The sequence below is a fragment of the Vicia villosa genome, linkage group LG4 (genome assembly GCF_029867415.1).
Source record: "Vicia villosa cultivar HV-30 ecotype Madison, WI linkage group LG4, Vvil1.0, whole genome shotgun sequence".
NCBI lineage: Eukaryota > Viridiplantae > Streptophyta > Magnoliopsida > Fabales > Fabaceae > Vicia > Vicia villosa.
The window spans coordinates 2786999-2810881 of record NC_081183.1 but is presented as its reverse complement, the minus strand read 5'-3'; the positions used below and the strand labels follow the sequence as shown (position 1 = coordinate 2810881).

At 34.1% G+C, this 23883-nt stretch overlaps 3 protein-coding genes across 3 annotated transcripts; 2 read left to right on the top strand and 1 right to left on the bottom strand.

The window, feature by feature from the left end:
• Positions 1–1459: 1459 nt before the first annotated feature.
• Positions 1460–5505, bottom strand: LOC131594319 (uncharacterized). The gene is made up of 9 exons (XM_058866415.1): positions 5259–5505; positions 4702–4875; positions 4192–4591; positions 3813–4093; positions 3482–3550; positions 3283–3339; positions 3058–3110; positions 2889–2964; positions 1460–2777 (listed from the first exon to the last, which is right to left on the bottom strand). Exons 1-9 carry the CDS (start codon positions 5318–5320, stop codon positions 1835–1837), a joined length of 2115 nt encoding a protein of 704 aa, XP_058722398.1. The 5' UTR covers positions 5321–5505; the 3' UTR covers positions 1460–1834.
• A 6785-nt stretch (positions 5506–12290) lies between these two features.
• Positions 12291–14267, top strand: LOC131598715 (ATP-dependent Clp protease adapter protein CLPS1, chloroplastic-like). Its single transcript, XM_058871300.1, has 3 exons — positions 12291–12495; positions 12588–12738; positions 13670–14267. Exons 1-3 carry the CDS (start codon positions 12411–12413, stop codon positions 13929–13931), a joined length of 498 nt encoding a protein of 165 aa, XP_058727283.1. The 5' UTR covers positions 12291–12410; the 3' UTR covers positions 13932–14267.
• A 7158-nt stretch (positions 14268–21425) lies between these two features.
• LOC131594318 (protein ASPARTIC PROTEASE IN GUARD CELL 1-like) lies at positions 21426–23150 on the top strand. Its single transcript, XM_058866414.1, has one exon. The coding sequence runs from the start codon at positions 21547–21549 to the stop codon at positions 23041–23043; it is 1497 nt and encodes a 498-aa protein (XP_058722397.1). The 5' UTR covers positions 21426–21546; the 3' UTR covers positions 23044–23150.
• The last annotated feature ends 733 nt before the right edge of the window (positions 23151–23883 follow it).

Here is a 23883-nt window from a genome sequence, read left to right as displayed (position 1 = left end):
TTTGTTTCCATGTAACAGGCCTTCAGAAAACCAACGACATCACTCACGTATGTGGATTCTCTTTTGTATAACCATAAATTTCGTAAACTCGGCATTGTTAACTTTTGCTGCATTTTGCAGGCTTACTCTTAGATGGAGTAATAGGTTGGAGATAAGCCATTTGTTACCACTTAAGGCTGTCAACCATACAAAAAAGTACTTTTTATTTAAGCACAATGATGCCTATTTTCACTTATACTTGCTTACATATTCTAATATTGTTAAATTTCAGATTTTACCATCCAATAGGTAATGTTATCTTCCATGCGCTTAAGTACAACAGTGTTGATTTGTACAAGCATTTGAAAAACAGATATTTGGTGAGTCACACACACTTTTATAGACAACAAGAGTTCAATGTTTTTTTTATACCTAGTCTTAAATATTTGATGTGTGATGTGTCCATGCAGTGTGCAAAAATTGATCAACAATATCAATCAATAATCTTGTTTCCAACTGAAAGAGAAAACTTCTTTGTTGGAACAGTCTTCCCTGGGGTGAGTATAGTATTTCAAATAGTAGTATCTAATTTTATAGCTTTTCTTTTGAAGTTTTCTTTTGAATCTAACTATTTAATATATATGGCAGGATACATTGTTCATAGAACCTGGAACATAATCAGAAGAAACAAACAACAGTCTTGTTATTTTATGGGATGAATCTGGTGTTCATATTTTTTTTATCTCAAGTATAACTTACTTTTACTCAATAATCTTGAATATATATTGTAGTACCAAAAATACATGGGAGGTACTTAATAATCTTGAATATATATTGTACATACCAAAAATACTTAAGCCGACATGGGAGGTCGGTATGAATATAAGCGGTTATGGTAGAGAGGTCGGATTGGTGGCATACCGTCGAGCAGGTCAGATACATATTTTCTAGTCGGATCATCTCCTCTACTCGGCAAGCCCTCAGGTCGGAGGGCTTCTATATTCCCCACCTCCGCAGCCGGTTGTCTTAGTCCGCTTTGACGGTTACAAATATAGGACTCGCTTGACCTGTTACAAGGCGTTACATTTTTTAAATAGAGGGCGGCGGAGGTTACGACAGCTGTCATTACTGAGGGATTCTAAGAGTCATTTCATTAAAGTTGTGGTTCATCATTATGGTTGTATAAATAGGGCTCCCGATCGAGGGATAAACAAGACAATCTTTCATCTTGAGCTCACGCATACTTCTATCGTGTTGCTCAAATCTCTAAATAAACTCAGTTTAACCTATTCAATTGCGACCTCACCAGATTCGTCTCCGAGAGGTATTTCAAACGTGTTTTTGCATAAACATAAAAACTGAAATGGGCAAGCCCTATATGTTAATCAAAACCTTTAGCTAAAAATAAGTACTTGAAAACAAAAATGAAACACATCATGCATGACTACATCAACAAGGTATATCTATAGATAATTTCAAATTCATTACAAGCAAATGTATGTCATAACCAAATTTTGAGAGAATCACTTTCCTCAACTAAGAGAAAATAGATTTACATCAAATTGCTACAAGAGTATCTAGTGAACTACTAACATATGATACAAATTTAAACTACACTCTTACTTAGCCTTTGTTCATTTCTAATAATCAGAACACTATTTTACAACATGTAAATTTGTAACATATTTTCATGATCAACTTTTCCTCCAAATGAGAAAGAAAAAGATGACCCCTAGTAGTACACATTACACCTCTATAATCATTGAATAAACTGTTGTTCACACCCAAAAATCTTAACTGATCGACTCGGCTAGCTTTCCAGTTCGACAACATTTGAATAAACTTTTTGTACAACCTACTCGCTAGCTTCTTCTTGTCGGTTTCTCCCCGATTTTGAAACCCTTTGATTCACTTGATGCTTTGAGTTCGGATCAACGAGCAACATGCGTGACATGACATATGACAAGAGTTCTTCGCGGTGCGAGAACGTGAAGTCCAAATGCGCGTATTCAAATTCGTTATACGAAACGTTTACGCCGGCACTTTTCATCAATCTATAGTGTCGCTTTACCATTGAAGGTCTTATAACTTTGTCTTTATGTCCAGCAACAAGATCAACGGGAATGTCGATGAGTCCGTAGTGTTTACCTAAGTCCAAAGGCTCGGGTGAACCGTACGCTTGTCTATTGGCAGAAGCACTCCCGTAATCGAACATTCTAAACCTTCCGACACGTTTAATCTGTGCAAGATGGAGGGCGACACGAAAAGACACTCCCGGCATGTCGTTCATGTTGTAGTGCGGTAACCCTAAAACTCCGACCCAATTTGAGCTATCTCCACCAACAACATAACTCATCAAGGTTTGAACTAATCCTCCGACAGCAGGTAGGTTATGAAGATCCCGAGCTAACTTAAAGACAAGCATGCGAAAAAATCGAGTAGGTATATAAAACGCGGGCACAACATGAGACAAAACGGGAGCCGCAATAGTTAATAGAATCTCTGCCATAGAAAAAACTATGTTAGAATCATCATGAAAACCGGCCGGAGATAGTAAAATCAATCTTGAAAGCCTATGTTGCTTCTCTTCTATCCTTCGCGTAACAATATACATTATCATAGCAGCTCCTCCTAAACTATGAGAAATCGCACAAAGCTTGTAAAGCTGATCGTCATCGGTTTCCTCCTCGATATCAGGTTTACTAAGCTTTAATTCTGCAGTTTTCACTTCATCGATTTTCTCTATCATAGCAGGAATATCCTCCGTCGCGTGCTCGTTGACGGAGTACTGCCAATATCTGCATCACAATAATTCCATTACATAAGTAAAATCGCATACGATAAAAACAAGATTATATCAAATCAAACTCAAAAAACAAAACAAATTTGTTTTGAGAATGAGAACTTACTGACGCGATGACATGTTCTTGTTGACATGTTCTCTGGAAACCAAACCGCGAAAGTTCCCGAGAAATACATCATACCCTGCAGATAGAACAAAAACTCTGCATTAATAATTCCGAAAAAAAATTGTTTACGACACCACATATATATTAACTTGACAATTATATAACAAACCTTGATCATAGGCTGCAAAAGCTGGAGAGCCAACAACACCATTAGATACCCAACTGAATCAAAATAAACAAAAAAAAGTTTATACCTTCACTAAATCGCAGAAATATTTTTCTTCCAAATACGAGTTTTCAAACGCGTATACTAAACAAATCCTTTAACTTGTATCAGTAAATTAAATCACATAATCAAGCAAAAACCGAGCAACATAGAGATAACATAACTTACCCCATTGATGAATCAAAAACCCCATGCTGAAGAAAAACAGCTTTTTTAGCATCTCGCCTGTGAAATCAGATTACAGGGATTAGACACATCCATTTCTGAATTCTTTAGTAGTTAATCATAAATAAGTGCTGAACTCAAAGTGTATACCATTGAATTGACGAAGATCAATTTGATTTTCTGTAAAAAGTGAGTAGTTTACCTAGGTATTCTTTCCAAAAGAAGAATATAGCCGTCGGCAGTAATCACATGAATAGCTTCGTATGGATACCTGTCATAAGTATAATGAGAAATCACGAAGTTGGAAAATAAGATGCCAAAATTAAACGAACATATATAAAGGAATTTGGATTGCTTGTAATCAACAAACTCAGCACATAGGTGGTTGTTGGATCGAGGTCAGACGGTCAAGATTTCAAGCTCGTATTTCAGATTATAAAATATAAAGAAAATCTGATTTAAAATTTGAACCGTCTGGGCTCAATCCAACGACCACCGATGATCTGGCTACACAAATGTGTGACAGCAATTACCCGAGATCTGTTATGACATCTTGACATGTCCGCGCCTCGGTATTCAAAGACTGATAGTTGATTTTCCTCTCAGAACGTACAGGGTTTTCATCCCCTAGCGTGGATGTAGAAGTTGATGCATCCTCAGCAGAATTGCAAATTTCTTCATTGCCACTTTCATGAGATGAAAACAACCTGAATAATGCACCAAAAGCTTTTGTCGGAGATAGAAGAAGATGTGCTCCCTTGCGAACAACATCGAAGACAGCTTCTATACATATCTCTATGCCGAGATGAAGATCCTGTTCGACAAAATAAAAGTTACACTTGTATGAATTTACCTATAAACTATGAATAAACATGATGAAAACTTTAATCAATAGAAATTGTTGTCGCAAACCTCTACAATGCCGCGTCTCCTATCAGTAGCACGGTGGATGAAGTGATCCTTGATACTTTGCACCCTCCTATATGCATGTAAACGTGAAGGCCGTTTCTCTCTAGAGATATGTAGTGCTTTTAACACCACAAAATAAGCAAAATGGAGAAGACGGAACGGAATCCTCAGTAAGAATTTTACAGGGAGTAAAATCCAAAGTAAGATATATTGGATCCAGTTCATCTGATGCCTACTGTTTCTAGCAAAAGCAGCTTCAGAGGCTCTAGAACTATGAGACGCGGGAGACGGAGGGCATTCATATCTATCACTATCTTCTTCTCCAGACGATGAGTATTCGAGACTTGAGTTATCGGAATCCATAGAAAGTTCGTGGATGAATTGGTTGAAAGACGACGCGCCACTACAAAAGGAAAAAAAAACACGGTGAGGAAAATAGTGCTGTTATTTGACAGCATTTTATACCAAAACTTCGTGCTATAGCTCTACTGACGCGATAACGAAAAGTCTTACTTCTCCATCCAACGCGGAAACCGCGGTCCTCGAAAAGTCGGTCTGAGTTCCCAACCATGAATACCTTCAAGTATTTTTGCATTTCCAGGAAGCAATGCCAACAGAAGTGCAGATATTCCATTGATTATCCTAACAATATTATTCAATGACTCACAAGTAACAGCTTTCACTGACCTGCACAGAAAACCATTAAAACCCTAACAACCATGATTTTTTTGCTTAATCTTACCAACAAATTAAGCAAATTTTTTACCAAATCTTATAATTAGCAATTAATTAACACCAAAAATGAAAAACATGCTTAAACATTAATGGATTGCATTGAAGTATAACAGAACCAAAAGAGAAATTTAACACCATTAAACAATCAAATGATATCAATTAAGCATTCAATATAATACAATCAGAAGAATCCAACAACAATAAACATGTTCAAACAATAAAAATTCACCTAAAAAATTGATTATCATTTAATCATTTCCTCCAAAACCCTCTTAATAATAATCTAATTGCACTACAAAACTTCATTAGAATACAAAAACAAATGCAAAACTTACTCTTTAGTGACGACGAGGACATGATCAACCAAACGTTGCATCATGGGGTTATTTCTTTTCATCCAAAGTTTTAATCTTTCTTCAAACCCCTCTTCAAAATCCAATCTTTTTAACACCAAATCCAAAAATAAGCAGAAAAACAACGAAATTAACGAAACCCAGAATCGGATCAAAGTGAAACACAACAAATTTGAATAAAGGTTTATGAAGAGATTTGTGTTTCACAAAACCAAAACAAAAACAAAAGCCAAAAAGTACTTATTATTTTTCTACGAGGACGAGGTAGGTGGTTTATGTCGGAATGCCACGTGGCGGAACATAATTGGACAGAATTCTATATTTTACTTTTTAGCTACGGTTTTTGAGATGAAAAACTTGAAATGGATTAGGATTACACGTAAGGTGTGGGACCCAACTATTTATGTGGTGATGCTATATTCGCCAACGTGATTTTTAGGAGAATCTGGACCGTTGATGAAGGTAGATTAGATTCTGAATCTGGTGGACGGTTAAGATTGAGTTAAGATCTTTTGGTGAGTTACGCGTGGGTTAAGTAGTTACCTCTTGCTTGAAAGAAGAGGCACGTAAAAATAAGTGATTTTTTTCTAAGTTTAGTTAATTTTAATTGATTTTTAAGTTAAGTTTATCATTTGTAGATTATTTATTTATGAAGATTCAATAAATATTTATAGATTGGACGGAGTTTTTAAATGTGAAAACAAATTGAAATAGTAAGTGGGAGTTGGTCTAAAATGTTTTGTTTGACTTTTTGTTTTTGCTGTAATTTACCTAAGGAAACATTTATCATATATGTTTGATGAGAATTTTATAATTTAAATAACGTTTTTATTATGGATTTGGTCACGCTATGAGTCTTTAATTTTTTATGCAGCCTTATGAATCTAATGACTTAGAGTTACAAAGCTTATAGTGGAAGAACCTTTATTCACACGCTGAGCCTAGCGACTACGAAAACCATCCGGTGATAATGGGTCGGTGGCTCCGACTAAAATTGTTTATGGTTTATGGTATGGTTTGTGAGAAAAAATAAACTGAACCAAACTAAATTATAGTAAATCAAACCGTTTTAATTTATTAAGAATTGAATTGAATCGAAATTATTGGTTTCTTAAACTGTTTCAAAATTTTGGACCGTACCAAATCGTTTGAAGATAATTTTTTAAACCGAATCGTTTATTAAAGAATCAAACCGTTAATCTTTTTTTTTTAATTTAAACTTATTTTAAGCATTTTTAAGTTTTGGTTCGGTTCAGATTCAGTTTCGGTTACGGTTCGATTCTAAAACTATTTGTGCATAATGATTTGGTTCATTAACCAAACATAACAGTTCAGTTATTTTAACTTCAATTCGGCAGTTCAATTTTGTGAGATATTGGATCGAACTCTAGTATGGTCGAAGGGTAGCTGGTGTCAAAATGTGTATGTTGTAGTCGAAGATGGATCTAGCATGCAGGTGTCGAAGATGCTAGAGTTATTAGCATTAGATTTTAGTGTTTAAACCCTAATTTGTTAGGTTAGCTTGTTTATTAAGTTAGCTTGTGTAATGGACCTTGTGGAAAAGTCCATTAGTTAGTATGTTAGGTTTTATTATAAATAACATACTAGTCTCTCATCATTGCATACTGCAAATCCTAATTTAGGATGAGAGAGTTATTTGTTATTCTTGTAATCTTGTTATAAAGAGAAAGGAAAGAATAGTAGTTATAATTAATTATTGTGTTCTTCTTATTTTACCAACTTTTTTCTAACCCTTGTGAGTTTCTTGTCGTCAAGAAGAAACTGTTTATACTTTATTTACGGTATCGTTTTTCACAATAAATTCAACTTTTGATTTTTTTTTAAACAACTCTGACTCCGATAATCCAAAGATATCATTCAAAGACAAACTTTTTTATATTGAAATTGAAGATGGTGAACCGTGTTGCATGATTGTTGATTAAGTTGTGGACGAACTAAGAAATTCTTGAATCAATGTTTTGATTGTCAAATTATTGAAATTGATTGGTTTTTTTACTACACGAGATCAACTTAAGGTTGTATTGAAATGTGTGGCAAATATATATTTGGTGTACATGAGACATGGCTTTTACACGATCAAACTAGATATTGTTGAAGATAAATAAAGAATTATAAAAGGTGGGTCGAGGATGATATTTGATCACTATCTTGAAGTGCATAATTAAATTTCAAATTTCAAATTTCAAATTCAAAATAGTTGCATCATTGATAGTATAGTGGCTTGGATTCATATCCGAAACTTATGAATGAAATATTGTGATGAGCGTGTATGAATTACTCTTTCTATAGCCTTTGAAAAACCGAATAAAGTTGATGTGATAATAACTATGGAGATTTTTCATGGAAAATATATTAAGGTTTGTGTTAAGTTGAACCAAAACACATAAGTGCTTGCAGGTATGATCATAAGTTAGGTTTTGATGATGACAAGTGATGAATCAGTTTTAAAGATAACAACTTCATAAATTAAATGGCTTGTGGATGTTGAGAGTTCTCTGTGATATGGGAGTTTATTCCATTTGTCAAATTCAAGTTTCTAATGATGGTACCTGATCAAAAAGATATTGCAAGTCTCATCAGTCTTAAGATTCAAGTTCCAATGAAAATGCTAAATCATGGATGTCTCTAGCAAGGGAACTTGAAGATCTAGAGTTATGAAAATATGAAAGCTCGAATGATCCCGCACGTGTTGCGCCTTAGAGTGATAAATTAAAATGTAAAAATTCAAGAGTAAGTCTTAATAAAATCACACACAAATCAGTTTTTTGTTTTTTTAAAACCCCCTCTTCTTTATAAATTTTTTTGAAAATATATCAAACTTATGCATAATAGAATAAGGAGTATTATAATGAATTAGAGAAGTTTTTACACTGCCTAATCGATTAAGGACTCAGTCTAATCGATTAGAGTAAAGTAAATGATCTCTTAATCGATTAGAAAAGCTTTCGATTAATTAATACACATAGTCGTTTTAGGGTTTTCTTTTTTTTTTTTGATTAGGTTTTCCATATTTTGAAAGGTTTTAATTGATTAACATCTAGAGTTAATTGATTAAATCATTAAAATCACGCATGAATTATTTTTATTTTGAGCCAACATTTTTTCTATATAAAGGAGGTTTCTCCTCATTTCATTGAGCACTGAATTTTTTTTATTAGAAAACCTTCAAATCTTCTTATACTCTCTCTATTTTCATTCTTATTTTTCACGAAGATTTTCATAATGCCGAAAAACTAAAAAGCCCTTATGAGAGATTTGTTGTAAATCATTGTTGTGCTTTATTTGCTAAATCCAAAAATGTGATTCTCTTATGGATTTAATTTGTAAAGGTTGTGTTCTGCTCTGGAACTGTGTGAAGATCGATAAAGTGGGAGCCATGATGAATGATGAAGGTTATGGGTTTCCAATACGTTAGGATGGGGGCTGACCTACAAGGTTAGCATTCCAATGCTCAAGTCAGTAAGAGAATAAGAAATGAAGTTTGCACGGAAAATGAATATTACCTAAAGAGTGACGCACATTCTCCTTTGAAAAGATAGGTGCTTCGCAATTGTGTATGAGTAAGATGTGATTGAATTTTAATATTCAAGTATTTTGGTATAACGAACTATCAGCAATCTGAAAACTAATAGCCACACTACATTAGTCAATGCAAATCTAAAATGATAATTCCTTCTTTTGATGCAGATACTTAACTCCTAACTCTCAAGACCCTCAATGATCTTGATTCATTAATATTGTTATCCACAATAACGTGCTTCAAGCTTCAATTAGCAGCTTGGATTTGTTTAGGACTTGTTTGAGTGATTACCATTAGCTAAAAATGATTGGGCAACTCCCAACCTTTTTCTACGATAACCTTCACTTGGTTTCACTAAAGTCTGTTGCTCTTGGGATTTTCATCCAAGTACAAACACGAAAGTGGCGTAGGAAATTGAGTCGCCATCCCTGTCTATTTATCCCATGAGAGAGAAAGGAAACACAGAATAAACCTGGGGGAAGGATAAACACGGTTAAAGCGAACCATAGAAATAGGTAAGGGAGTCGGGTAAGCAAGGGAAAGGTGTTAGCACCTCTCACGTCTATTGTACTCGATGGGATCCACACTTGTTGTCTAATCTAGGGGTGTGCAAGTCTATGTCTAAGGCTAAGAATTAGAATGAGTGCAAAATGTAGGGAAAAGAAAGAGCTGCACTCACACATGACATACCCCGCTACATGCGTATCCTTTTTTAGGAACCAGAGTTACCATAACTCGGTTAACTAGTTTCTGTTTGTTTTGTATTTTTTAGGTGAACAATTACATTCACATCCTACGGCAGCTCGACCTTTGGAGACTTATGTCAGGGAGGTAGGAAGGAAATAACGTGCTCTTAAGCGTCGTTGAGGCAAAAGAAAAGAAAGAGTATGGTTTGTGTTTTAATCATGCATGAAATAAATCCTAATGCAAAAGGGAAATATCTACCTAAGTTGGCATACAAAAGGAACTACGCTACGTCTAGCAACCTACCAGGGAAAGCAAAAGCAAGTAATATCACACAATCGAGCGTCGCTCGATAAGCAAACAACTAACCACGGTCTGGAAACCAAGGTAGTGACAAGGAAACCATGGTGTTATAGCCAGCAAGAAAGATCATCTGAGGCAAACAAGCAAGGGATAAAAGGGGGAGCTCAGCCAACGGGTCGTACAACCAAGGCTGTGTGAGTTAATCATGGGAGGAAAGAGGGACTCGATAAGTGTGCATACACAAAGCATCAGTGTTTGGTCGACGCGAGCTTGACAAGGCGTTAGGGTCCGATTGCAAGATCCTTCCACTTAACTCGAACACAAGATCGGGGGAACGGTTTCAGAAGCAACAATGTGTAACGCGCGCTAACTGAACAAACTCGATGAAATGGGGGGTCGATTGCAAACCCTCTCCGCTTGCCTACCAAAGAGGACTTAAGGATGTTGCCTACATGATGTCTTATTGCATCATTGACACCTGCAAAGACAAAGATAAACACACAAAAACATAGCCTCTTAGTGAGGACTTCCAACTACCAGAAAGAAAATGAATATCTAATTTACTTCTCATGGCAAAAGATGATGCGGAAAAGAAGATAAAAGGGAAGCAAGAATTGTTACCAAACAGAAAGTAATCCGTAAATAACAGCAAACAATCAAAAAGAAACCCAGAGGTACGCGTGCAAGCTAGCATCAAGCAACAAATAGTGTCAGAAGTCTGGTAGATGGCATAAGCATCATCAAAGCACAATGACAACACAAAAAGTTGCGTGTCGAAATCAGAGTGTCTGTCGGCACATTTGAGTAATACACCTGCAAGAGAAGTCGCAATACGGACATGCAACAAACAAGTATATATGTATTGTGTCTCAACAGTGAGACGAAAGAATCGCAAAATAGGAGAATATCGTCGTGTCTCACAAATAAAGCAAAACACAGAGCAACACGTGTCCACCAGAAATCGTCCTCAAAGTTCCTTGCACAAGCTAGCTCACTTATTAGAAACAAAAGGAAATCGCAACTGAAGTTGCACAACTGCGTTATGAAACCAAATAGAAGTGAATGACGGAAAAAGAAATGCAAAACGCGCATTGGAAGCACAACATCCCGTACGAGGCAGCAATGACACAAAGAAATTAAACATACGAAAAATCAAGTCAAATGCACACAAAATGGTAAACGGTTATGTCAAATCACAAAGCATGCACGGAATGGATCCGAATCAAGCAAACTCAAGTGTGTTAGTACACAATTAGCTAAGCAAATATGAATACAAGTCAAGTAAAAGTCAAAGTACAAAACACATGCCAATCGGAAGAAAAAACCTTAAAATCAGAAAATATGTGTCAAAATGCATCGACTCAGAATCGAACGAAAATCACATGGTTGAATGCAACCGTGTCAACAGACTCAAAAACGAACTCGATTTGAATTAATTCTGCCCAGAAGTACACCAATGGCTCCGAAATCATCAACAAAGTCAAGTTACATTATTCACAAGTGCAAAAACTCACTACGGTTTGTGAACCGTAGCTGCCGAAACAGACATAATCCGATAAATGGTGAAGAATTTATGCGCGTTTGAACGACGAGAAATTCATCAAGTCATTTGAGGCAGAAAACTTGACAGTGCAAAATTTTCGTGCGTACCGCTCAAAGAATGCGACGAAACTCGATCTTTCGATTAAAATCTGGACACGAGTTCTGAAGAGAAATCAAAGCCAACAAAATTTGAGAAAGAATGCCGCTGGAATGAGCTCAATCGGATAAAAATTGAGAGAGTTATGCAATTTTGAATCTTGTTAGACAGTGCTTGAAAACGCATTTCGACGGTAAAATCATGATGCCTTTGTAATATTCTGGAATTTCTGGTGCATAATTGGCCTTATGTCCCAACATACAAAATGTCGGGGACGTCAAGATGGAATTTGTGTTAAAATTTCAACCAAATCGGATAAACGGTGCAGGAGTTGTGAATTTTTCATCGTCCAAAAGACAACGGTTCAGCATATTTTTCACTTTATAACCTCAGGCGAATTGCGAATTCGGAGCCCTTCTTAAAAGAAACAATTGTCAACCCCAATACATGAAATATAGTAGACCTCAAGACGAACTTTTGACATATGGCTCGCTTCAAAATGACACTTCGGTCAGAAGTTATGAATTTTGACATATGGCTTGCTTTTTTGAACGATGTCTACTGTAACTATACCAAAAATAAGAGGACAAATTTTGGTAGTGATTGGTTGACGGTATAAAACTATTTTACACCGTCTGTGTATCACATATTTTCTCTATAAAAAATTAAAAATGACCTTATATTAGAGAAAAAAGAAATATATTTTTGCACAAAAATAGGATTTGTTCTTTCCTTTACAATTTTGCAAACGAGTAATCCTTATCTCAACCACACAAAAAAGTGATGAACCTAACGTGTCACCATATAAACGTGTAAACTCAAATTCAATACACACCTTACAAAAGTATATCACCCCAAAAAAAAATCAACATGGTAACGACAAGACAACATTACTACATTATTTCCCTCACTCATCATCATTAAAAACTAGGTGTGACCTTGTGCTATTATTATTATTGCCAAAACCATGAAAGCTATGAAAGCTTCACTACACATCACTACTCCATTTGCTATTATTTCACCCAACCAACTACTCAATGCAATCACTCTTGGTAATTATAACATATTCACTTTGTATATAGATTAGTGGTATTTATTTTCACTTTATGATTGTTTTTAAAAGTGTTTTGGTTTGTAATTGCAGGGGATAAGTATTTTGGTTTCAAATATAGCAAAGATAAGAGTATTGTAATGACAATGGTGGCCACAAGATTAGGTAAAGGTGGTGGTTTGTTGGAGAAGCCTCCAACCATAGAGACAACTTCACCTGGTCGAGAATCTGAATTTGATTTAAGGTAAATAATTAATAACATTAGGATTAGGTGTTTAAAGATGTTTGTTCTCAAATTGCATATGATTCCACCCTTGTGGTTTAATTTAATTGTCTATTATAAGTTGTTCCGGGGATGACGAATGATAGTTTATATATAATATCCATACACCTTAATTTAACTAGACGCATTTTTTAAACGACAAAATTGTGAGGGTTCTCATACTCAAAACAGACAATACCTCGAACTCGCAGTGACGCAGACTTGAGGTTGACCAGGCTGTGGAAACTCGAAGTTCGCATGCTGGGAGGCAACTGTTCTGGATTGACCAATATAGTCTCACATTGTTTGAGAATCGAGACTAATGATAGTTTATATACACACCTTAACCTAAAGACAACTATTCTGAACTCGACAAAATAGTCCCAAATTGTTTGGAAATCGAGACTAATGGTAGTTTATATATAACACTCAAACACCTTAACCCAACAAGGCGTCTTTTCTAAAGGACAAAGTGATAAGGATTCTCTATTCAGAACGAACAATACCTCGTAACCGCATTGGCCGAGACTTGAGGTCGACCGGAATATAAGTGAAAATATCGGTGAAAATCTGTCTGTTTTCACAATCACTAACATTTATTTATAGGTCCACTATAATTATTTTATTTTGTAGTGTCCTTTGAAAAAGAAGTGTAACTAGGAAGTATATGAATTCATTTTTTATGGAAACTCATTCCTGTCATGTTTTTCTTTCTCTCTGCATGTGCACTCCTTTTTCTTTGTATTTCTCTGTCTCATTATGTCACATAATCACATCCATTGAAAGGCAAAATGATTAGTCAAAACTCATAACGTGTGTCGTCTGTGTCGTATCTAATGTCTGTGTCTGTATCAATATCAATATGTCTTAACACAAAACCTATGATGACATGTTTTATGATTTTTGTTACTAGGAAATCAAAAAAAACATCACCACCATACAGAGTAATGCTGCACAATGACAACTACAATAAAAGAGAATATGTAGTACAAGTGTTGATGAAAGTGATACCTGGAATGACAGTTGATATTGCGGTTAACATCATGCAAGAGGCGCATTATAATGGTTTAGCAGTGGTCATTATCTGTGCTCAAGTTGATGCGGAAGATCATTGCATGCAATTGAGAGGAAACGGCCTTTTAAGTTCGATTGAGCCAGCAGATGGTGGTTGTTGAATACTCAAAAATTCATAAAGATATCTCGAATTCACCGCAGTCAGTAAATTGGAATCGTCAGATGAAGATCAGACGATTTATAGTAAAGATCGGTAAATTGAATATATAATATAAGTTGTTCGATCTTCACTCGGATAATTCTGATTGATTGACGGTGGTGATTAGTGCATGATATTAACTATAGGGTGCTTAAGTGTATACATATTATACACATTTTTCAGTGTCCTATTTCCCAAACATTAAAGATAGTTAATAGTTGTATACAATATTTGTGATAAGGCATGGAAATATATAATGCTAAATTGAAGTTATATAAGAATATTGTCAATGTTCAAAGTTTGCAGCATTGAAGACTTTCAAAATTTGTTAGAATTTAGCAGTGGCCCAGTTCCAGGATTGAAAAAGTAATTCATAATGAACATTGTTTAACAGAATTTAGAGTAGAGAGTATTTCTTTAGTCTAACTAATTGTTGCAAGCTTGTTTAGAATCTTAAGAAATTAAGTGCGGTAAACTGCATATCCGTTCTGTTTGGTTCTGTCTAAAAAAAATAGGCAAAACATCAACTTGACCCATTGTCATATGCAGTCAAACTAATTCAAAATTCAAATGCACAAAGTAATTAAACTTGGTTGTTTTTAAAAGACCTAATAATCAAATGCCAAAAATAAGAACCAAAACTAAAATAAATTGGGGGAAGTTTTATTTGTAGAAATACTTTGTTAAAATCAAAACTAAGAATCAATTAAATAGTTAACTTATTGGTTATGAGGATTTTCACATGGTATATCATTGGTCCATAGAATTATTCCTTCAATTATAATTTATAAGATAACATAGCAAACGATGAATAATATTATACAAATTCTTACTTTAATAATTGTCATCAATTATAGTTATTGTACAACCATTACAAAAACAAAAATTAATTTAGAAATTGTATCACTACAACCTTTCAGAATTGAGGAGTGTCACTCACTATACTTTTATCAAGTATAATTGACGTCCACTGTGGGTTCTGGTAAAATTGACATGAGCCACCATTGCATCAGACTGTCAGATTGTTATCTACGTCTTAACTGCTCTAGCAAATATGGTGAACAAGAGGGTAGGAAATCTAGCCAACAACGGTTCCGACAGAGATGAAGTTTCCATAGAGGAAATGCATGCCACCATGGACAATTTGCATTATCATAATCATATTTTGGAGGATAATGTCTTTCACATTCAACATCACCAATAAGAGGTTGACCCTCTTGAGGAGACAGAGACACTGGATCCACAACCTCATTCTGACAAAATATGGGAAACCCTGTGCTAAAGAATTTCAAGCCTCCATTGCTGGCTAAGTTTGATGGGCGTAGCGACCCCTAAGAGCAAGTCGCCTCCATCAACACACAGATAAAAATTATTGGAGCCTCTAATTCCCTAAAATGCAAGATTCTCTATGGAACCTTCAAGGACATGGTGTTAAGGTGGTACATGAGCCTGCCACGAATTTCAGTCACTAGCTACAAGGGTATAGTGAAGAATGTCTACAACCAGCATGTTTAACATTCACCAAGTCCCTTTAGAATCTTTGAGGGAGTATCTCACCTGCTTCAATGAGGCAATCATTAAGGTCGTTTATTCTAACCAAGACATGTTCGTAGGAGGTATGCTTCAATGAATCCATCTCCCAGAGGCCTACTATCTACCTAGTGGAGGTAGTAATGCACACAGAGTGTTACATAAAGCGCGAGGAGAGAAATATCGAGAAGAAGTCTCGAGATGTTAAAGAGCAGACAATTGGAAATCCTAATAACTCACAATAGTGGCACAAGAGCAACTATACCTCACCTATTAAAGATAGGGCAATTTTCAAATGGAACAAAAGGCCTACAAAGAACTTGAAGCCTTTGAATACTCTTCGTGAGTGGATATGGCGTAAGGTCCTTCGTACACATGATATTCATCTTCCACCAACTCCCAAGTCATACATCATGGGGACTGAACCCAACAGATGGTGTAAGTTTCACAAGGTCAAAGGTCATCACACGAAAGACTGGTATCAGATAAAGGATATTGTATGCCTCATCCAAGAAGGCCACTTGAAGAAATGTGTCAAAGGCTGATACACCCAGACACTGGTACGCTTTAGCTCTCAGGGGTGAGATGCCTTTAGAATCCCTAGATCCAAGAAGATCAAGGAACCAAGCAAGGGAGGCGAGGAAAGGATCTTGCGTCACACCATTAACAATATAGAATGAGAGTTCATCGGTGATGGGGAGACTAGTTCCACCCGCAGGAGGAATGCACACCAAGTTCTAACTATAGAAGGCTCGCCCTCCAATCCTTATTCAGGCAAAAACATAACTCTGGAGTCTGAGATCACATTCTTTGAGAAAGACGCATGAAGCATCCATCCACATGATAACGATCCCATGATCATAACCGTAAGGTGTGATGATAAGGATATTAAGAGAGTTTTGATTAACTAGAGAAGCTCTAATGACATCCTTTACAAGGATGTTTTCAAAAGGTTTTTCCTAGACCTAGATGAACTTAAGGTTTTTCAAGGCTCACTGATAGGATTCATAGGCAAACAAGTGCAGGTAATTGGTTACATCACCTTGAGTACCGTGTTTGGGGATGAGGAAAGTGCAAGAATGATCAGGGTAAGATATTTTGATATAGATGCACCTTCTTCATACAACATGATCATAGGGCAATTTAGTTTTGACCACTTGAAAGTCGCTCTGTCCTCACTGTACTTATGTATAAATTACCCGTTTGGCGAATTGGGATTATCTAGGGAGTCCAAGAGACCGCCATGAAGTTTTATATGGATAGTTTGACTTAGAAAATGGCGACTATGGTTGCTGTCCATTCCTAGCAGTTAGATGCACAAAAAGTGAACATTATACACTTGAAACAAGAAGTTAAACCACATAAGATAACTCTCAATTATGAATATTTGGCCTCTGTGTTCCAGAGGAACGTGGATGTGGAGGACGAAGAGAACATTTAGAGGCCGTTAATTTCTTTAGGTGTTATGCCACACTTTGTTTAATTTAAGCTTGTCATTTAGTTTTGTTATGGCGGGTGTCATCTCTGTCGATTGTAAGGTTTACGTTAAAACATTATTTATGTTGGCGATTATATACATTGGTTCCTCGTCGAGGAGTCTTTGTCGCCCAAGAGGTGATTATATACTTTGGATCCTCGTGAAGGAATCAATGACGCCCACGAGGCGGTTATATACGGTGGATCCTCATGGAGGAATCCTTGCCGCCCACGAGACAATCATTTATGCAGGATCCTCATGGAGGAATCCTTGTTGTCTATGAGGCAAACATTTATATTGGATGTTCATAAAGAAATCATTTCTACCCATGAGGCAGTCATTTATGATGGATAGGTAAACCTGGCCTCCCAAGAGGCGGTCATTTATGTTGGATTCTCATAGAGGAATCCTCATTCTACAAAACTCTATAATAACAAAAAAAAACATGTTCAAAATATTCTAAGGATCATATTAACTTGTACCCTAAGAACATATGCTAAGATAGAAATAAATAAAAAATTATATTAGAAAAACAATAAAATAATTTATTATAAACTTTTAATAAAATTAATATATAATTTTTAATAATAATTTTTTTTAATTTAACTCTTAACTCTATTCATTAATGCACAAGTTAACATTACCTTAATTCAAATAAGTGTCTCTAAAACTTAACGTGCAAACCGGTGATTTTTATTTTCTTTACAAATATGCAACATGTTTTCCACCAATTTTTTTTTTTTTTATATTTTTTTTTATGTTTAAATGATGATTTTCTTATAAGTTAAAAAATATTAGCCTCTCCCCCTTAAATAATAATAAGCATAGTAGTTTCTATTTCTAATAGATATATTATAGAAGTCTTTTTCAAGACTTATCTACATGTCTATATTTGAAGTTAGGTCATTACTATTTCCAGAATAATAGTCTTGGACCATTGTCGTTGAGTGACTTAAATATGTGTCTTCTAACATGCAATGCATCCACCGTTCATTAATGGTATCAGTATATGCAACCTAACATCATCCACAGTTGTAAGACCAAATTCACAAAAATAAATACTAAAAAATAGAAATACTATTTATTTTTATTTATTTTTATATATACACTCACTCAATTTAACCTTATCTTCCATTATGAACCTACTTTTAATCTCGTGATCCTTCTTTTTAAAGTGAGCAAGTTATCACTCTCATGGTCTATTATTATTTCTATTTGCACAAAATGAGCAAGTTATCACTCTCATGGTCTATTATTATTTCTATTTGCATATTGGGATTCTCTTATTTAAATTTATCCACAATTGACTTAAATATCTGTGATACTATTTTTTTTTATAAAAATTATAAAATATAGATATATTTAATTCCCAAATTCTTTAACTTAATTTAATGTTTGCTTTAATTTTTTAATTAAAAAATTTATATGTTTGTTCCTTAAGTTCACTTCAGTTATTTTATTTGATCGTTTTGGTCAAGTTCTAACAAAAAACGTTAAATTTTAGTGACGTAAATGTACAATAAAGCTCATTGTTCAAATGTGTCAAGTATTTGTACTCTAATGTAGGATTTCCACTTAAGTAAGTGTCATAAAGATGATCATAATAAAATTACATTAAATAGAAACCTTATTTTATAGTATAAATGCTGAATCAGATTTGAACCCTAAGCCTTGTTGTACATCAACGACAACGACAACAAAACTTAATAATTTTTGTCATAAATTAATAGAATGGACTAAATAAGATAACATAAATGAAATTAAGGGACTAATTTATAAAGTTTTTTTTAGTTAAGAAATTAAAACGGAACATCAAATTAAATTAAGAGACTAAAATATGTATTAGGCCTAGAATATATGACATATTATTTAAAATTAAAATAATAATATAGTCATAACTTTTGGATAGAAGTCACCACCAACCAAATTGACAAAAATTATGACTATCATAGCTACTACGGCTGCTCTTTATACATGGGTCACATAAGAAAACTCAGCTTGGCCTACTCATTTGAGTTTAAAAAAACTCATCAAATATAAATTACTTTGCGTCCTTCTTTCTTAGTACTAGCATATAAGTTATAATAACACTAAAGTGTAATAAAAATATTGTTACCTACATTTTTAACTCATACCATCGTTTGTTTGAAAACACATTTTCTTTTTGTCTTTTTTTTTTTTTTTTTATTTCGTGGGTCATCGTTTGTTTTAATTTCCCATATTTCTGTAGTGTATTTTGATTTCTCGTCTTTGTGCGGGTATTTTGTTTTTCCGTTTTTGTGCGGTGTTCATTTGTTTCAGGTTGAAAGATTAGTTTCGATCTAGTGCAGATTCAATCAATGATTTTGATGCCGTCAACGCTACAGATCCGGAAGCATGAATATTTCGGACATCTCAATACAGTCAATACATTAATATTTGTAGGCATATGCAATTTTCCGTTTTATGCTATTAACATGGATGCTGTGAATTTGTTCGCAGATTCGTCCTTTTTGTTTTTGGCGATTTTAAATTTGTATTGCAACGATGTACTCTATCGATTTGAATGAATGGATATCATTTATTTTCTATAAGAAAAAAACTCATACCAATTTAGTTTCACTTTCCTCATCAAGCATTTAATTCTTGAGTGAAAATTATAATTCATCTTTCAACTAGCTAGGGTAAAACATAAAAAGAGTGGGAAATTGATAAAATAATTATCTTATTGTTAATAAACTTTAACAATTTCAGTTTGACAGCATCTTGATGGATAATGACATTTTCTAATGATGTAACAAATAGTTATATTGTGTGATAATAAAGTATAATGCTGCTATTTAGATAATTCCAATATTGGAAAATTTTAAATGAACAAATGAAAGTGAACTACAATGGGATAATTGTGGATGCAAATTACATTTTTTTTTAGGGGAATACAAATTTTACAAGCAAAGACTTGTGAAATTGTTATTTATTTTTAAAGAAAATCACAACTCATAAGTTAATACTATTTCTAAAAACTTGTTTATTAATTTTATAAACCATAATGGTAGAGATACATTGAAACGTGCTTACTTAGAATTAAAGATCTTAATTACGATAAATTAAAATTAAATTAAAAAATATATTGACAATACGTCACTTTAAATATTTTTACAAAATAATTTATATTCAAAAATAGAGATAAAAGAACCAAATTTTAGAGTAAATGTATAGAATTGAACATGTATTACAATATACAGACATGAAATTAAATACAATTCAATCATATATACTATAACATTGTAATTTATTCTCCCTGTACTTACATTTTAATTACTCAACTACCAAGGTCAATATTAATTACTAAAAAAAAAATACTAAATCCAATTAAGTCTTATCTATTTATTTGAGCATATACATAAAATAAAACAAATATATTAGTAAACATACCCATGTTTTCTCTTAATTTCCTTCAATTAGACATAATATTAGAATGGTATCATACATTAATTAAACATAAAAAGTTAGCTCATATCCTCAAATTAGTTCAATTCTATTATTGATATATGAATTTATACTGTGTAATTATTTATAAACACGGTTTTAGAGAACTTAATTCACTTAAATTTTCTTTAAAAAATATCAATTATGTTTACTTTAGTTTTTTTGGAAGAGCCAAAGTTATATAAGTGATTTTAAAATAATTTTTAATTGTTTAGTTCTTTTAAAATAGAATTGATTTTGTTTTACAAATTGATTTTATTTGAAATTAAAATTTATAGTTTTTTAATTTAAATATAAATTTATTTTTTAACTTGATTTTTCATTAAATTATTCAAACATAAATTAATTTACATTTAATTCAGTTTTAATCAAATTTATAACTTTTAAATTTAAACATAATTATATATCAAAATTTATTTTTAACTCAATTTTCCATAAAATTTTTCAAACATAAATTAATTTAGATTCACGTCACTTTTAATTAAAATCAATTTACTTAAAATCAATTTTTTCAGCAAATAATCAAAGTATATGTATTAAGACAATTTTAATGCTTAATTCATCAAAACTTTATTTGTACTCTGTTTAATTTGTTTGGTTGGATCCTTTTGATCACCATTTGTTTGTACTTTAAATTAATAATATTTATTTGATTAAAAAATGCTTAATTCAGCAAAACTTTATTTGTTTTAATAATGTCTATAATATCAAATATAAATTTATCATGTTGTCAATTTATCATGTTGTCAAGGTTTCAACTTTTTGTAGCTCAATTCTTTCTTAAAGTTAAACCTTAAATGCCAATTAGCATCATAACCTATCTTTATTCATTATGCTAAAAACAAATTCCTCAATCAATTAATCTTCTACTTTTTGACAAATCAACAAATTAATCAACTTTTTACAATCCCAAAATTAGCTACATTACCATTTTACCAAACTCCCTTTCCTCACTTTAACACCTTCATCTACCAACCAACAAATCAATAGCTCCAATCACCTTCTCTCTCCTCTCATTTTTTTTCAAACCAATAAAGCAAGCACTCAACTCCACACTCCCTCACTCACTCCCTCACTCTTTTTTCTCATAACCTAGAAAAAAATGGCTTTTTCAAAATCACTTCTATCCTTCACCTTCACCTTATCACTTTTCATAACAACTAGTATCTCTCTTTTTCCATCTCCAACTTCCTCTCGCATCACTCCTTCACACACTTCTCTTCTTGATGTCTCTTCCTCAATCCACCAAACCAAACAAGTCCTTAACTTCAACCCTAATCAAAATCTTCTAGAATCTTCTTATGAAAAAACCACCCAACACAAACCCATTTCAAATTCTTCACATTCCTTCTCCATTCTCATCCACCCAAGAGAAACCCTCTTGAATGAACATCACAAAGACTATAAAAAACTAGTCTTGGCACGACTCGCTCGTGACTCAGCCCGAGTCAACTCACTCTCAACAAAACTCAAACTTTCCCTCAACAACATCAAAAAATCGGATCTTCGCCCGACCCAAGTAGAGCTCCAACAAGAAGATCTCTCCACTCCAGTCTCCTCCGGCACCGGTCAAGGCTCCGGCGAGTATTTCACCCGACTCGAAGTGGGTCAACCCGCTAAACCCTACTACATGGTTCTCGACACAGGAAGCGACGTAAACTGGATCCAATGCAAACCCTGCTCCGAATGCTACCAACAAACCGACCCGATTTACGACCCGACATCATCCTCAACCTACGAATCATTAACCTGCGAAGCACAACAGTGTCAAAAGCTAGAAGTTTCCGCTTGTCGTAACGGTAAATGTCTCTACCAAGTTAACTACGGTGACGGTTCTTTCACCGTCGGCGAATACATGACCGAAACGGTGTCGTTTGGTTCATCCGGGTCGATTAACCGGGTCGCAATCGGATGCGGGCATGATAACGAAGGTTTATTCGTCGGTGCAGCTGGTTTACTCGGACTCGGTGGTGGTGCCCTCTCGTTAACTTCACAGATCAAAGCGTCGTCGTTTTCGTATTGTTTAGTAGATCGTAACTCAGATAAATCGTCCACACTCGAGTTCAACTCACTAAAACCTGCTGACTCAGTAACAGCACCGTTGCTAAGAAACCAGAAACTCGACACTTTCTACTACGTTCAGCTCACCGGAATGAGTGTCGGAGGTCAGATGGTATCCGTCCCGCCGGAGATTTTCTCAGTGGACCAAACCGGTAGCGGAGGAATTATTGTCGACTCAGGAACCGCCATAACTCGGTTGCAGACTCAAGCCTATAACTCAGTTCGCGACGAGTTTAGAAAACTGACTCAGAATCTCCGTTTAACCGACGGTATAGCTCTTTTCGATACTTGTTATGATTTATCGAATTTGCAAAGCGTGCGTGTTCCAACGGTGTCGTTTCATTTCGGCGGTGACAAAGTTTGGGATTTACCGGCGAAGAATTACCTGATTCCGGTGGACTCGTCGGGAACTTTCTGTTTTGCGTTTGCTCCGACGACGTCGGCGTTGTCAATTATTGGGAATGTTCAACAACAAGGGACACGTGTCAGCTTTGATTTAGCAAATAATTTAATGGGATTTTCACCTAATAAGTGTTAATTTGGTTAGTTAATCCCAAAATCTTTGATTATAATAATCATATTATCATTATAGTTAATTGTAATGTTGCTTTTGTTAAACTCAACAAAATACAATTGTGCAATTAATATAGGTTTTAGATTCTTATTATTGTTATGATTATGGGTTTGTAATGTAAGTTTAGTGAAAAAAAAAATATAGAAAAAATGAAAACGAATTGGTTTGTATTGTTTGGGTGGTAATATAAATGTACCCAAATTAATATTTACCTTTGGATTGTGTGGATTATAAATTAGTGTTATTTATAAAATTAGTGTTTGGTTAATTTTTATTTTGAGATATAATTTTAGTTGTAAGATTGAGGATTAGTTAAATGATTAGTTTGTGGGGATATATTATGAAGGGTTTGCATGTGTGACACGTGGCAAAGAAGACGACAATGATATGAGATTGAAGTTCACATGGGATGTGTTGTGTGCCATTACTTCTATTTATTTTGGATAATAAATAAAGAAGATGGTGGATATTTGTCTTTTCATTTTTTATTTATTTAAACTACTTATTTTTTTTATTTCTGTTGAAATTTTAGAAGTAGGTATGTTAGTTGAAAATAAATATGATTAAAAAGTCTCACATCTCTTGTTATTATAAAATAAGAGGAAAATTAAGTCCATAGAAGTATTTACAGTCAACATGATTAGGGTGATTACATTGAATTGAATTTATATAGTTAGTTATGCAGTTATATTGGTTAGCTGAGATTATTCTTTTAACTGAATATTGTATATAGAGCAGTTTTTCTGCTCATTCACATTGATGAAACAGTTAATGCTTTCATTGCAATTTTTCTTTTTCTGCTTT

Bases quoted from the DNA above. Each gene is read 5' to 3' on its own strand.
- LOC131594319 (XM_058866415.1), bottom strand. From the start codon at position 5,320: ATGAAAAGAAATAACCCCATGATGCAACGTTTGGTTGATCATGTCCTC. The intron at 4,876-5,258 runs GTAAGTTTTGCA...TTTTCTGTGCAG, and splicing joins GTCCTCGTCGTCACTAAAGA to GTCAGTGAAAGCTGTTACTT. The intron at 3,551-3,812 runs GTAATTGCTGTC...TACTTATGACAG, and splicing joins GATGTCATAACAGATCTCGG to GTATCCATACGAAGCTATTC.
- LOC131598715 (XM_058871300.1), top strand. From the start codon at position 12,411: ATGAAAGCTATGAAAGCTTCACTACACATCACTACTCCATTTGCTATT. The intron at 12,496-12,587 runs GTAATTATAACA...TTGTAATTGCAG, and splicing joins ACTCAATGCAATCACTCTTG to GGGATAAGTATTTTGGTTTC. The intron at 12,739-13,669 runs GTAAATAATTAA...TTTTGTTACTAG, and splicing joins GAATCTGAATTTGATTTAAG to GAAATCAAAAAAAACATCAC.
- LOC131594318 (XM_058866414.1), top strand. From the start codon at position 21,547: ATGGCTTTTTCAAAATCACTTCTATCCTTCACCTTCACCTTATCACTT.